At 38.6% G+C, this 15063-nt stretch overlaps 2 protein-coding genes across 2 annotated transcripts in view; one reads left to right on the forward strand and one right to left on the reverse strand.

The window, feature by feature from the left end:
* LOC311043222 (alpha-1-antitrypsin homolog) overlaps window positions 1-394 on the reverse strand; it is a gene marked incomplete at both ends in the record, with an annotated part of 21327 nt that extends 20933 nt beyond the window's left edge. Inside the window, one exon of the mRNA XM_084054399.1 lies at window positions 341-394. Coding sequence (XP_083910525.1) covers window positions 341-394 — 54 coding nt within the window. The remainder of the gene's footprint in view (window positions 1-340) is intronic.
* The window catches only part of LOC311044139 (H-2 class II histocompatibility antigen, E-S beta chain-like), a gene marked incomplete at its 3' end in the record, with an annotated part of 62087 nt that extends 52840 nt beyond the window's left edge, over window positions 1-9247 (forward strand). The window contains exons 3-5 of the mRNA XM_084055559.1: window positions 1927-2199; window positions 3821-4037; window positions 9169-9247. Of these exons, the coding sequence (XP_083911685.1) occupies window positions 1927-2199; window positions 3821-4037; window positions 9169-9247 (569 nt within the window). The remainder of the gene's footprint in view (window positions 1-1926; window positions 2200-3820; window positions 4038-9168) is intronic.
* Window positions 9248-15063: the final 5816 nt, after the last annotated feature.

Raw genomic sequence — 15063 nt, forward strand, 5'->3', positions numbered from 1 at the left:
TTTACATCATGAAATATATTTTTCCGTATTAATTACTTTCATAATAAAGATAAATAAATACATAAAAAACATTTGAATCTGTTTCAGTGTGAATAAACCGTTTGACAGGAAGCTACTTTTAATATCCAACCTTTCACTTCATATAAGAACCAAACATGATTGTTTAACATGATGATTATGTGTTATTGTCACTGTGAAGAAGTTTGTTGTCGAATTTAATAACATCTTTGTTTTATTTCCAGTGTTCCATGAGGACATTCAACTCCTTGGCTGTTCAGACACAGTTAAAGACTCATATAAAGAGTTCATGATGGCACTGGATGGTGAAGTGTTGGTGTACGCAGACTACAACAAAGGGAAGGCGGTGGAGCCTCAGCCTCCGTTTGTAGATCATATCACCTACACAGGAGCTATTCAATATGCTTTGGATCGGCAGCACTTCTGCAAAGCCCAGCTGAACAACACTCGCACTGCCTTGAAGAAACCACCAGTGAAAGGTAAATGAATACTATGAACACAATAGTTATTAACTAAAACTGTTGAATATACACGCACGCACACATGCACGCACACGCACACGCACACACACACACACACACACACACACACACACACACACACACACACACACACACACACACACACACACACTCAAAATCCAAGATAATACGATTATACAACAGTTACCATCAAAATAAAACATATCAAAATTAAGGCTGGGACTCGATTAAAAAAAGATTAATCTAATTAAAGGTAGGGTAAGTGATATTATTTTGGTTAAAAAAAAAAGTGAATTGTTAAAAGGCTAAAGCACTATATTGTGATAGTAATCATTGCTATAGAGTGTTTGTTCAGTAACAGGAGTCTCCCCGTCTCTCCAACTCTATAATAAACAGAAAATGCATTTTCAGGTAGGTGTCAAAATCTCAGCCAATCAGGAGAGAGTACCCATTTATCAGCTTCATGTTTATGATGTTCCAGTTACAATTTTGCCTGCTCATTTCTTTGTGTCATCACTTTTTTCCACTTGTTTAATCTTTATCTTATTGACTGATCCTGATTGGATGAAATTGGAAATGAAACTGAAACTGAACTTAAAATGCATTTTCTGTTTAATAAAGAGGTGGAGAGACATGGAGACTCCTGTTACTGCACAAACACTCTATCAATGAGTACTATCAGAATATAGAGCTATTTAACACTTATTTTAACCAAAGAAAATCACTTACCCTACCTTTGGCTTTGTAATTAATTCATCAAAATTAATCACATTTTAATCGCATATCAACATTTTACCATTTTACAGTGAGAAGCAATTTTTTCAAATGGATTTTGGTATACGTCTTTAAGTACTGTACATGTACTCAAGTACTGTACTTAAGTACAAGTTTGAGGTATTTGTACTTTACTCGAGTATTTCCAATTTCTAATACTTTTACTTCTACTCCACTACATCTCAGAGTCAAATATTGTACTTTATTAATTTAATAATTATTTGAAACCTTTAGTAACTAGTTACTTTTTAGATTTTGATTATTAAAAATATATATAATATATAATATATATAACCACTTCAGCCATTCATCGGCCATTTGAAAATTGTGAGCTTGGGTAGATATTTTCAAAAGATTTGTATACATTTGAAAACTTTAAATGGGACATTTTGTATAATGAGTACTTTTACTTTTGGTACTTTAAGTGCATTTTGATGCAAATACTTCTACTCAAGTACTTGTTTTGTTACCGTTGTTTTATTGTCGTTAAATTTATCAATTCATAAAAATAAAATGCGTCATATAACCCGCACCGCATCGTGCACCCCCCCCCCCCTACACACAGAGCAGGGGGTTAGAAAGAATAGTGTTGATATTATACAGATGATAATAAAACTGAACATTAATGACATTTTTATTTGTCTATTTCCAGATGGATATGTGTACTATGAGACTCACCGCTGTGTGTTTAACTCCAGTGAGCTGAAGGACATACAGTACATACAGTCATATAATTTCGATGGTGATGAGTTCATCAGGTGGGACAGTAGAGTAGGTCAGTATGTTGGATACACTGAGTATGGTGTGAAGAACGCAGAGCGCTTCAATAAAGATCCCAAACAACTGGCTGTGATGAGAAGAAACCGAGAGGCAGTCTGCAAACACAACACTGAGCTCTACTACCCCCATGTTCTGAACAAGAGAGGTGAGCTGATCTCAGAGCAACACTCAACACTCATCACCTCATAAACTATAACATGAAATCACATGATTCTATTCAGAGATGATTAATGGTGTTAATATTGATCATATAATAATTATTACATATTTCTTTATCTGCTGAGAAACATTTCAGATCCTCTTGATTTATACTGTATCCTAACACGCTGTCACACAGTGGATATATCAGATCTACAAGCTCACAGCATGTGGTGTCACCATCATACACCGAGTATAAATGAAACATCTATTTCTGAGCGTTTTCACCTACATATAATGACCTGCCTAAAACAGAGACACCAGGGTTTTAAGTTTTTTTTAGATATAATTATTAAATTATCTCTAAAAAGAACCATGCAGGCTAAAACACACCTCTATACACTTCATTTCACCACCTGATTTTATATTTTAATTATTGTCTTTACTAGTTTGTTTTGTAAGTTTTTAATCACTTTATTAATATTTTACAGGATTATGTGTATTGTTTTGTTTGTATCTACTCTTGTTCATTTGAGCTATTTTCATACAATTATATTGCTTGGTTTATTGTTGTTTATATAAAGCACTGTGTAACTGTGAATTATTTAATATGTTTAAATTATATTATATAAATGCATTCTACGTTGTAGAAAACTGTAGACTATTGTACGCTCTACAGTACTCTATGAAAAGTTGTTCTCTGATGCCATCTGGTGGCCAAACACTGACATTTACAGTTACAATTTACAATGTAGGCATTTATCAGACTTAATCCAAATACTCTGTTACAAGTAAAGGTCCGGAATTAAAAGTTTACTTGAATAAAAGTACAAAAGTATTGGTATCAAAAAGTACCAAAAGTAGAAAGTACTCATTACGCAAAATGTCCCATTTCACAAGTTTTTAAATGTATATAATGTAAAGATCTACAAGCTCACAATGCGTTGCATCGCGAAGCATTGTGAGCTTGTAGATCTGCTATTTTCAAATGGCCGAAATGTATATAGGTCTGAAGTGGTTAATGTATGTTTTGTAATAATCTAAATCTGCAAAGTAACTAGTAATTAAAGCGGTCAAATAATTGTAGTGGAGTAAAAGTACAAAATTTGCCTCCGAGATGTAGTGGAGTAGAAGTAAAAGTAAAGTAAATTGGAAATACTCCACTAAAGTAAAACAAAAACTCAAAATGTAACTTAAGTACAGTACTTGAGTAAATGTACTTAGTTACTTTACACCACTGGTTCTAACTGCAATGGAGAGTCTAGGACGTGTGGAGCGTTGTCCAGGGTGTTTTAGAGAAGGGAGAAGAGTCTAGTACGGAGGAGGGTGAGGGGTTGTAGGGTTGGATCAGGTTTGAAGATATGGGGGTGTCATACGGTTGCTTTGTAGGCCAACATCAGTGTTTTGTACTCTGTGAGGGCAGCAACTGGGAGCTAATGGAGGGAGAGGAGAACGGGGGAGAGCCGGGAAACGTGAACATTTTGGCTGGTTGAAGACCAAGTGTGTTGAAGCTTTCTGGATCATTTGGATCTAATTTGGATGATGTGCAACTATTAATGATAATGACATTTTCCTATGACGGTTATATAATAACAATAATAATAATAATAATAATCTTATTTATCCAGTGGAGCCCAAAGTGAGACTGAAGTCAGAGACTCCTCCTCGTCGTGGTGAACACACTCACATGCTGAGGTGCAGCAGCTACGACTTCTATCCTCAAGTGATCCTGGTGACCTGGTGGATAGGTCAAGAACCTTTGACCTCTGGTCTCTCCTCTACCGCCGAGCTGTCTGATGGAGACTGGTACTACCAGTACCACTCCTACCTGGAGTACACACCCAGGTACACACCTAACAGACACCTTTACATAGAAATACACATATAGATATATTCTTTAAAAATAAAACGAGTGTTACTTACTTACTGAAAATGGCCCATTAAATGGTAGGCTAATATTAAGTCACACACACACACACACACACACACACACACACACACACACACACACACACACACACACACACACACACACACACACACACACACACACACACACGATTCCTCCCGAGTCCTGTGTTTATCACCAGTCTACTTCAGACACAACTACGCAGCAAGCTCGTCGTCGTGCAAGCATGACGAACGCACACAGAGACCCGCGAGCGAGTGTGTTATACATGAATACACACACAGGAATACGCTATAACATGCATATCTTGTTACTAAGTTTCTTCTACCTTCCTATTTTTTCTGCAATGGGGAGGGAATAGTGGAATACACAATAAACACTAGAGTGGAGGAGAGCCCAGCGGGGCATTCACGCTCCTACACAAAAATAGTCAAACTTTTGTTTTTCTCCAAAAAACTAAATAATAACAAAGATCAACAGATCAATGTGTTGAATCGTTTCAGCGTGTAGATCGTCTACTTTCACAATCTGTTTTAATGTTAGTGCTAATTAACAGCTGCTCACTCACTGCCAGACCGGGCGGGGAGGAGGGGCCGCTTCAGCTCTGAGCAGATCCACATGGACACACATTCAACTTGAGGACACACGCACGTCATGATTATTTTAGGTGGAGAAAATATCAGTATCTTATTGCCTATAACGGTCTAATGCTATGAAGCCTAATTGTAGTTGGGGTGTGTGTGTGTGTGTGTGTGTGTGTGTGTGTGTGTGTGTGTGTGTGTGTGTGTGTGTGTGTGTGTGTGTGTGTGTGTGTGTGTGTGTGTGTGTGTGTGTGTGTGTGTGCGTTACAGATCAGGAGAGAAGATCACATGCATGGTGGAACATCCCAGCCTGACCGCGCCTATCAAGATGGACTGGGGTCAGTTACTGTAATCTACTGTATTCTAGTGTAATGTGTTACACTACACTCTATTTTAAGGGTTCAAGGATTCTTCTCTTTTTGTAACTGAAGGTACATTTGTTTTGCAGAAAGTAAACACAGCAATCCAATTAAAAACAAGACAATAATAATACAGACACCAGAAATAAAAATCAATACAAATACATTAAACCATCCTAAAAAAGTTACCATTCTAATAAGAAGGTCATGACAGGAGCCTCACCTACTTAAAGTGTCTTGTCTAGATGAGGTACATCATCTTAGTTTACTAATGGCTGCAGATACAAAGACATTTATAGAAATTATAGAATTTCCACATCAGGGTCAGAAGCTGCTGGAGTGAAGGGGCTGAAAGTGACTGTAAAGTATGAGAACAGTCCTGAGAGATGGAACTGGTCTTATATAAATGCTGCATTAATATCAATGGTAATGGTCTAGTGATTAGAGTGTCTGCCCTAAGATTGAGAGGTTGGAGTTTGATCCCTGGCCGGGTCATACCAAAGACTATCAAAGTGACCCAATGCCTCCCTGCTTGGCACTCAGCATCAAGGGTTGGGTTGGGGGGGTAAGTCCCTGTGACTAGAGTCACATCAAGGGTTGGGTTAGCAGATCTACAAGCTACAAGCTTGTAGATCTGCTATTTTTGAAAAATATTTGCAAATCTTTTAATATATATATTTAAAGCAAACATTTGTAACTGTCAAATGTCTCAACAAATGTCTCTGTTTCAAAAATAGCAGATCTGCTATTTTTGAATAGCCTAAGTATGAAATAATAGTTATAGCTCAAATCTAAAATGACACAGATGATTCCATGTCAGAGTCAGTGAAGAACAAGGTGTTTTAATCTACTGTAATAATATAATTCATACAGTATAATATTTGTATTATCAGATGACTCCACGCCAGAGTCAGTGAAGAACAAGGTGGCCATGGGAGCATCAGGTCTGGTTCTGGGTCTGGTCTTGTTCCTGTCTGGATTCATCTACTTCCAGTGGAAGAAACGAGGTGATTAGCATGTTTAATTAACATGTTTAATGAACATGTTTAATTAACATGTTTAATTAATAAATCTACTACCAGTGGAAGAAATGAGGTCAGGTCAACAGAGGATCACATGACATGTGGAACCCTCACAGAAATGCAAACAAACAGACAAACAAACAAACATACAAACATGTAAAGCCACAACCTAAACAGGTTTATATTGGTTTAGAACCTTAACCGGTTTAGACCAGTTTAGACGACTTAGTTAGAGGTCAAAGTGTGTTCTATGTTGTCACATTTAGTCTTAAATAAGAGTTAAATGTTCACATTAGTTCTGATGCAACATGTGACCCTGGTGATGACTGAACCCTAATGTTGTTGTGTTATTGTGTTCATTATTGTGTTATTGTGTGTACATTTATGCATTGTATGGAGAAATACACACAATACAGTACATAGGATGTATTTGTGTGTCTGTTTTAACTGTCTCTCTTCTTCTTCTATCAGGTCGTATTCTGGTGCCGACAACCAATGATGACAATCTTTAGACTCCTCCCACACACCCAGGTTCACTTCCTCTTTCTTTTTACTAAACTTTTTTATATATACATTCATACAGCTTTAATGTATAAAAGTGTATAAAACTAGAAAACATACACAAAACAACATGCAGTGTAAGAAGTGAAACAATCCTCGTAAACCATCCCAGTCGTGTGAATTTACATTATCATGCGTCTTCCGCGTAATTTCTTATAATAATGAATCTAATAACCAAATTTAATAATCAAATGATTTGTTGTATCAGACAACACTGATGTCAATGTGGTCAGATGGGGGGGGGGGGGGTCCTCTTGGTGAACTGTGTAAGTTTGGACCATTCATCATCAATCAAATATAAACATGTTTTACATGACGAAGGAGTTTAGATCCCATAGCCTGAGAGGACGTTCAGTGACTCAGTCAGGAAGTGAAGAGACGACACAATGCAGCCAAACTCTGAACCAATCATTTGAACTCAACATTTCAGTGAACTGAACCCAATGATTCAGTACATTGAACACAACATTTCAGTGACTGAACCCAGTGGTTCAGTTCATTGAAAACACTGATCATTCCATCACTAACAGGATCAAAGACAGAACCTTGTGGTCCAAAGGAGAGTGTTCTACCAACTGAGCTGCCCTTCCTACTAAGATACACTATTGACAAAGTATTGGTCAAATGTTGTTTGAATGGACTGAGTTGTTTCTACTTTGATGGTTACTGTAGTTGCAGGGAGGGTGCTGGGAGGTTAGGTTTTTAAGTAGTTTACTAATAACTTGTTCATAATCTTTTAACTATTTATAACATAGTTTTAAATCATTAAATCATTAACGGACTGTTTAACTTGTTATGAATAACACATTTATTTAAATTAATAATTTATGAATGATTAATTTACTATTATAAGGGAAGGTTATTATAAAGTGTTAACATGTTCACACAGTTAATACATTCTGATTCTTATTGGTCTATTGTCTTTTCACAGAACACCTGGGTGTGAGAGGAAGAAATACATGTGTGTCCAATCAGCTTATAAATAGTCGTAACAGCAGCACAATGATGACATCATCAACCTTTTAGGGTTAAGGTTAGGTTTAGGCATAGTTTTTGTGAATTTAAAGGTTGGTTTAGGGTTAGGTTTAACCCTTTTTTTGTTTCCCTGTGATGGGTGGACCTGATCCTCTAGGGTGGACCTAAACCCTCTAGGGTGTTCTGAGGTGATGTGTATACCCGGGTCCACCCAAATTAAACAATGGTGGTCCGCCAGAGTCTATGAAATTAATGGGAAACACTGATGACATGCAATCATTTATATTAAGTAATGATTTATATGCAATGATTTATATGTAATCACTAATCAAGAGCAGGGGAGCAGATCTCATTACAATTTAGGAGGGAACCACAAACAAGGAATCTTCACATCAATAATATCACATAGAGCATAGAGCTAATGCTAGGATTTTAAACTAACTAATAATGGTCACAATGATTACAGTTTGTCTGACATTTGGTATAAAAAATTAAACACCAAATCCATGTTCAATGCATGAAACAAACTATAATGTTATGATGTTATGAGAATCCATAATCCATTATAGGTTGACATCACATGATTTAACAACAAACATACTAACATGCCTCCATGTTTAACTGCAGGACTTACAAACATTGATACTTTCACATTAATTCACATCATTTGAGATTTGATTTGATTTGATTTTGGTAAAAGATATACGAGCAAAAGTCAAAACAACTTAAACCTAGGATAACACATTAAAGCGTAATGAAACACTTGTTTCCAATGTGGTCCTGCAGCATAACAAAAAATAAATAGTCCAATAAATGTATTTGAATTCCCATGAGGTTTTAATTATTAATTTTAATTATGTTAATAAGGAGAATGAGCGATCTGCGTTGTGACAGTGACACGATGAGAGCTAACAACAGAAAGGTTGTGCAAACTTTACTAAAATAAAGTACAAAATATGTGTCTAATTCAGACAGTTTAGATATTCCTTGGTCAGTATTATTTATCTTTCCGTTTTTCAGCTCCACTGTTGTGTTTCTATCCGTTCATATTGGCTGAACTTCACACATTAAACTAGTTAACAGCTCTGTGGACAAGTGATGATGATGATGAAGCTTGTGGATTCATTTATTTGGCAGTTGTTGATGATCAGGACACACGGGTAGCAAAAACAAAACCTTCACAAAGTATTGTGTTTACTGTATGTGAGAATGATTTCAAAAGTGGAATCAGCTTCTATTAAATAGAGATTTAAAATTATATAATTTATTTTAAGACACTTTATTGGAGGAATATGTCAGACATGTCCCCTCCTTCCCCCTGGGATCTGCACCCCTGATCATGAATAGTTTGAAGTTCAGATGTTAGATTTTGGCTTTAATTTGCTTGGTTTGAATGGAATGTCAAAATATCAATAAAGGAATAAGAAACATAATTGGGCCTCATGTTTTCTTACATTTCACTCATACAGTATTTTCTCTTAACTGTCTGTTTTCTCTTAACTGTCTTCTCTTGCATTATAAATACATGAGAAGCCAACCTCCACATCCACCAAATGTGTTTTTCCCCAGGTGTGCTGAACGATGTGTCCTTTCCATGTCATACCTGAAGGCAGCGTTCAAGATCATTGTCTTTACTGAACTCTCCTGAACTTGAATACAGCGTTTTATGTTGAAAGAATTGTCCTCTTAATCCATGACGTACACTGCATCTCTAGTAAAGGCTTGATACTTAGTTGCGTGTGGTGTCACGCATCGACATGCACTGTGAGCTTGTAGATCGGCTATTTTCGCTGCACGACACCACGCGCAACGAAGCATATCAAGACAAGCCAAACCCGGCTGCACACATAAGTATTATATAGACTACTGTTCATTTATATCTTATATGTCAAGTAGGGGTGTCTGTCTGTCTGTCTGTCTGTCTGTCTGTCTATTCAATTGAATAGGCTTTATTGGCATGACATTTGACATGTGTTGCCAAAGCACAATTACAATGATGACATAAACAACAAACATAATATACATTCAACAAAATGACATAAATAAAGGAGATGGTGTAAATAAAACATGGTATACATCTGTGTCCTACTGGTTGTCCCTTTTCTTGTGACAGGAATCCACATATTTTAAACTGCACATTCTTTCTGTTCCCCCAGAAGGAGTGTCATTTCTCCCTTTCTGTCATACTTAGGAATTCAGGGCAGTTTATTTTGAATTTTTGTAAAGAACTCCTCCCTGATATTTGTGTAGTTTTTACATTGTGTTAGGAAGTGTAATTCTGTCTCTACAGCTCCCTCATCACAATGACCGCACAGCCTCTCCGGGCAGCCAGGTGTGTGTCTGTCTCTGTCTGTCTGTCTGTCTGTCTGTTTGTCACCAGAGTTTCATGGCCACAGGGTCTCTGACCACAGGGTGACACCAGGGTGACACAAGGCACACATGACAAATCAGTGGGTGTTTGTTATTATTGTAAAGCTAAGGGACACTGAAAAAATGAGTGTCCAGTCCTAATATCCAGTGGTGTAAAGTAACTAAGAAAATTTACTCAAGTACTGTAAATAAGTACACTTGAGGAATTTTCACTTTACTGGATTATTTCCAATACTTTTACTCACTACATCTCAAGGCAAATATTGTACTTTTACTCCACTAATTTAGTTACTAGTTACTTTGCAGATATACGTCATTATATTACAAAACATACATTAACCACTTAAGCCCCATTTTATACACAGCCGATCTACAAGCTCACAATGCGTCGCGACTCGCAAGCTTGTAGATCTGCTGTTTTTAAACTCAATTTTTACTCAAGTAAATGTTGTATTCTGGACTTTTACTTGTAACAGAATATTTCTATATTGCAGTATTGGTACTTTTACTTAAGTAAATCATTTGAGTCCTTTCCCACCACTGCAAATCAGTGAGTTTATGTCATTATTGTAAAGCTAACGGACTGGAAAAAGGAGTGTCCAGTCCTTCACCCATGAAGACCGGGAAAGCATCTGTGTGTCATTTTAAAATAGCAGATCTACAAGCTCATAGCGCGGCACTCTGTGCTGCGCTATGAGCTTGTAGATCTGCTATTTTTTAAATAGCCCAAATAAATCTTAAAATGACACACAGATGCGTTCCCGGTCTGAATGGGTTAAATCTGGCCAACTCACTCAGCCCAGTGGCTTTGCCTTTAGGACAGCAGAGGGCGCTCTTTGAAGCCTAAGACTGTTGATGCTAATCACCTGTATAACATAATAACTCCCCACAAGGTTCATTGTGCTGTTAAATATGTGAGGCAGAGGCGTGGCATAAAGTACAAAAGCTTTATTTGAAAACAACATTTTAGTCAACCAAATATCATCATTAATAAAAGAGATTATATCCAGTGGGATAAACTTACAAATTACCATTTTGGATGAACAAAGCAATATACTGTAGCCTACACATATGGGCCAATGCTGGGGGGCATGGGTGGCAGTCTGACCGTCCAGGGCAGCGGCACCCCGATAAATCACAGCACGCATCAAACAAAACAAAAAATGAATTAACAACAAAAAATTATTAACTAATTTAAAAAGGGGGATTACCACTACCACTGGAGCGGCCATCACCTGTTCCCATCTTGGGTCCCCATGCAGCACCAGGCCTAAAAAGGAGAACAGTATGAAGTTAGTGGGGACCCTTACAACATAATATTGAAACAGTTCACCTTGTAACTGTGTGACCGGGGGCTTCACGCTACATTAGAATAAAATCATTAAAATAAGCCTACAACATGAGGTGTCGGTCAGTGGTGAAGTAGATAAAACAGCAGCGTGTTCCTCTTCACCAAGCCCTTAACACAAGTGGCAGATGTTAGCCTACCATTCAGCTGTTAACCTATCATTCAGCTGTTAACCTATCATTCAGCTGTTAACCTATCATTCAGCTGTTGGCCTACCATTCAGCTGTTCACCTACCATTCAACTGTTAACATACCATTCAGCTGTTAACCTATCATTCAGCTGTTAACCTATCATTCAGCTGTTAACCTATCATTCAGCTGTTAACCTATCATTCAGCTGTTAGCCTACCATTCAGCTGTTCACCTACCATTCAGCTGTTCACCTATCATTCAACTGTTAACATACTATTCAGCTGTTAACCTACCATTCAGCTGTTAACCTACCATTCAGCTGTTCACCTACCATTCAGCTGTTCACCTACCATTCAGCTGTTCACCTACCATTCAGCTGTTCACCTATCATTCAGCTGTTCACCTATCATTCAGCTGTTCACCTATCATTCAGCTGTTCACCTATCATTCAGCTGTTCACCTATCATTCAGCTGTTCACCTATCATTCAGCTGTTAACCTATCATTCAGCTGTTAACCTACCATTCAGCTGTTGGCCTACCATTCAGCTGTGGCCTACCATTCAGCTGTTAACATACCATTCAGCTGTTAACCTACCATTCAGCTGTTGGCCTACCATTCAGCTGTTGGCCTACCATTCAGCTGTTGGCCTACTATTCAGCTGTTGGCCTACTATTCAGCTGTTGGCCCACTATTCAGCTGTTAACATACCATTCAGCTGTTGGCCTACCATTCAATAGTGCTCATGTTAAAATCATTGCCACAACAAAAAGACAGAGGCAAACCTACCATGCATTCAAGGGCAAAGCGCACACCTCGCCATGCACACAGACACACCTCTGTGTGGCTCAGTCACCCACCACAGACCCAGCTGGGGGGGGGGGGGGGGGGCGTGGGGGGACAGCCAGCCGCACACAGGGACTAAAGAACATAACACAAACTGTCAAGTTTATGACCATAACTACTATACACTTCGGCACTTGCTGAACAATAGAGACATACCTGCCCTGATACATCGTGAAGAAGGAAGGACCCACACACGCCGTGGGCAAGCGTGGCTTAGCTGAAGCACAACGAGCCAGCTTTGGTCAAAGAGACCAGTCTGAAGACACTCACACCAAACAAGAGGAGACACCTCCAGCAGATAGAAGGAGCGCTGCCTAAATACTGCAGCCAATCAGCCCACTGATTAGTGGGAGGAGCATGAGCCATGGGCAGAGAGGGAGACGCCCATCCTGCTACACATACTTGCCATTCATTTCTAATGGTTTGGTATGGGTGATGGGAAGTGACAAACAGGTGCCAGTGAGGGTGCTACCAGACTGTGGGTCATTAGATTATTTTGTACCAGAGTCTGTGTGACCTTTTACAACTCAAACTGATACAGGGGAGAGCATTTAGTTTCAGGGAATGAGGATGTTTGTTGTTCCTGTTCCAGTGCATGAAATGTCTCTCATTTCAGAGCTGGTTAATGGAGAGGTTCACATGGGGGCAGTGGTGGAAAAAATACTCAAATGTTTTACTTATGTAAAAATATCAATACTGCAATGTAGAAGAACAAAAGTATTGGAATCAAAATACCAAATACCAAAAGTAGAAAGTACTCATTATGCAGAATGTCCCATTTCACAAGTTTTCAAATGTATGAAATGTCTAAAAATCTTTTGAAAATAGCAGATCTACAAGCTCACAATGCGTCACGATGCAACGCAATATGAGCTTGTTGATCGGCCGAAAAGTATATAGGGCTGAAGTGGTTAATGCATGTTTTGTAATAATAATCTACAGAGTAACTATAGTAACAAAAGTTGTAATGAGGCACACACACACACACACACACACACACACACACACACACACACGTTTGAATTTCCTCCCACGTGACAGTTTGATCACATGATGACCAATATGTTTGTAAAGACATTTGATGGTTTCATCAGTGAGATGTAATGAGACTTGGATTAGAGGAGCGTCTGTGAGTTCAGTTTACAGAGGTTCCCGGTTTGATTCCTGACTCCTCCTGGCTTCATGTCGAAGTGTCCTTGAGCAAGGCACTGAACCCCTAACTGCTTCTGATGAGCAGGTTGGAGGAAAGCCTGGTATTCATTCTAAAACTGAGCCCTGTGATCCGGTTTAGAAAAAAGTAATACAAAACAATTGTGTTCTGGTGGTTGGTTCCGGTTGGTGTCACATTGTTGTTGTTCCCCACATAATGTGAATCAGTTTGTTTAGTATTTCTAGTCACGCTACGAGTTAGAATAAAAGATGAACATACCAAACCATTATTATACCAAAAGAAACTAAACGATTATACCAAACTAAACAAGTTTTAAACTAGGGGAATCATTTTGGAGGCGCACAGCGCTGGAGGTTCCGGTCGTGGGTTCCGGCCGCCTGATGACGTAAAGTTATTTCCACTCCAGACCGGACCAGAAACCTGAAAAAGGTATTTGATCCCAGGCTACCTTTAACCACTCTGATGCTCCAACATGTCACCTTTGACCTTTGACCAAGAAGATGTGGTTGAGTTAGGAGGTCAAATGTGACTCCTTTGTGTGAGAATGTAGAACACCTTAGCTTATAAATGATTAAAAGTAAATGAATAGACTAAATAGACTTTTACTGCACAGCCTTCCAATCCAATGGTCTCTGAGTTGTGTCCATATGAAGTGTTAAACACTGTGTAACACTGCTGTAGAACCATATGTGTGACATTCAGTTTATTTGGTGAGACTATTCTCTTACCAGACCTGAACAGTGTTTGTGTAAAGTTTGGTGTGGATTGGAACCCCCCACCCGTTGCCCTCCAACAGCAACTACATGAGAAACATTATTTATTTTATTCATATTTTAAACAATTGCGAACGCGGAAGGAGGCGCGCCTCCGCCCAAGTGGAGCTTATTATGAAAGTCTGCTCGGCTTGTGTGTGTGTGTGTGTGTGTGTGTGTGTGTGTGTGTGTGTGTGTGTGTGTGTGTGTGTGTGTGTGTGTGTGTGTGTGTGTGCGTGTGCGTGTGTCTGTGTGCATTGCACTGCCTGGGTGCGGCCGACAGAGTGCGCCAGAATGCAGCTAGTCAAAACACAAACACACACACACACACACACACACACACACACACACACACACACACACACACACACACACACACACACACACACACACACACAGTCCGTAAATACACAATATTTTCGAGCTGCGTTCGCTTCCAGCGTTCGCGCGTCTTACTTGTCTGTAATCACTTCAATCTGAAGTGATGAACTTTAACCTTTAGCCTCCCATCATGTCTCATCTGAAAGCTTTTCATTAGTTACCACATTTTACTTTCTATCTTTCTTGTGTTTCTCTTCAACAGAATCAGAAGCATCTTTATTGTCACATCACAGGTTAAAGGTGTAAAGAAGTGGGTGACTTTATGTTTTTAGCAGCTCCATCGTTTTAGATACTTTCAGAAAGAGAAAGAAAAGAAGAGGGGGGGGCAAGGAGAGAATAAAAGATGAATTAAACAAAGATATTTACATACTGTATGTACATGAGGAGACATAAGGTGCATAAGGTACAGTATGTACATTAGGAGACATAAGGTGCATAAGGTACAGTATGTACATGAGGTTAGAC

Source organism: Gymnoscopelus microlampas, assembly GCF_963454915.1.
Source record: "Gymnoscopelus microlampas genome assembly, chromosome: 4".
Taxonomy (NCBI): Eukaryota; Metazoa; Chordata; class Actinopteri; order Myctophiformes; family Myctophidae; genus Gymnoscopelus; species Gymnoscopelus microlampas.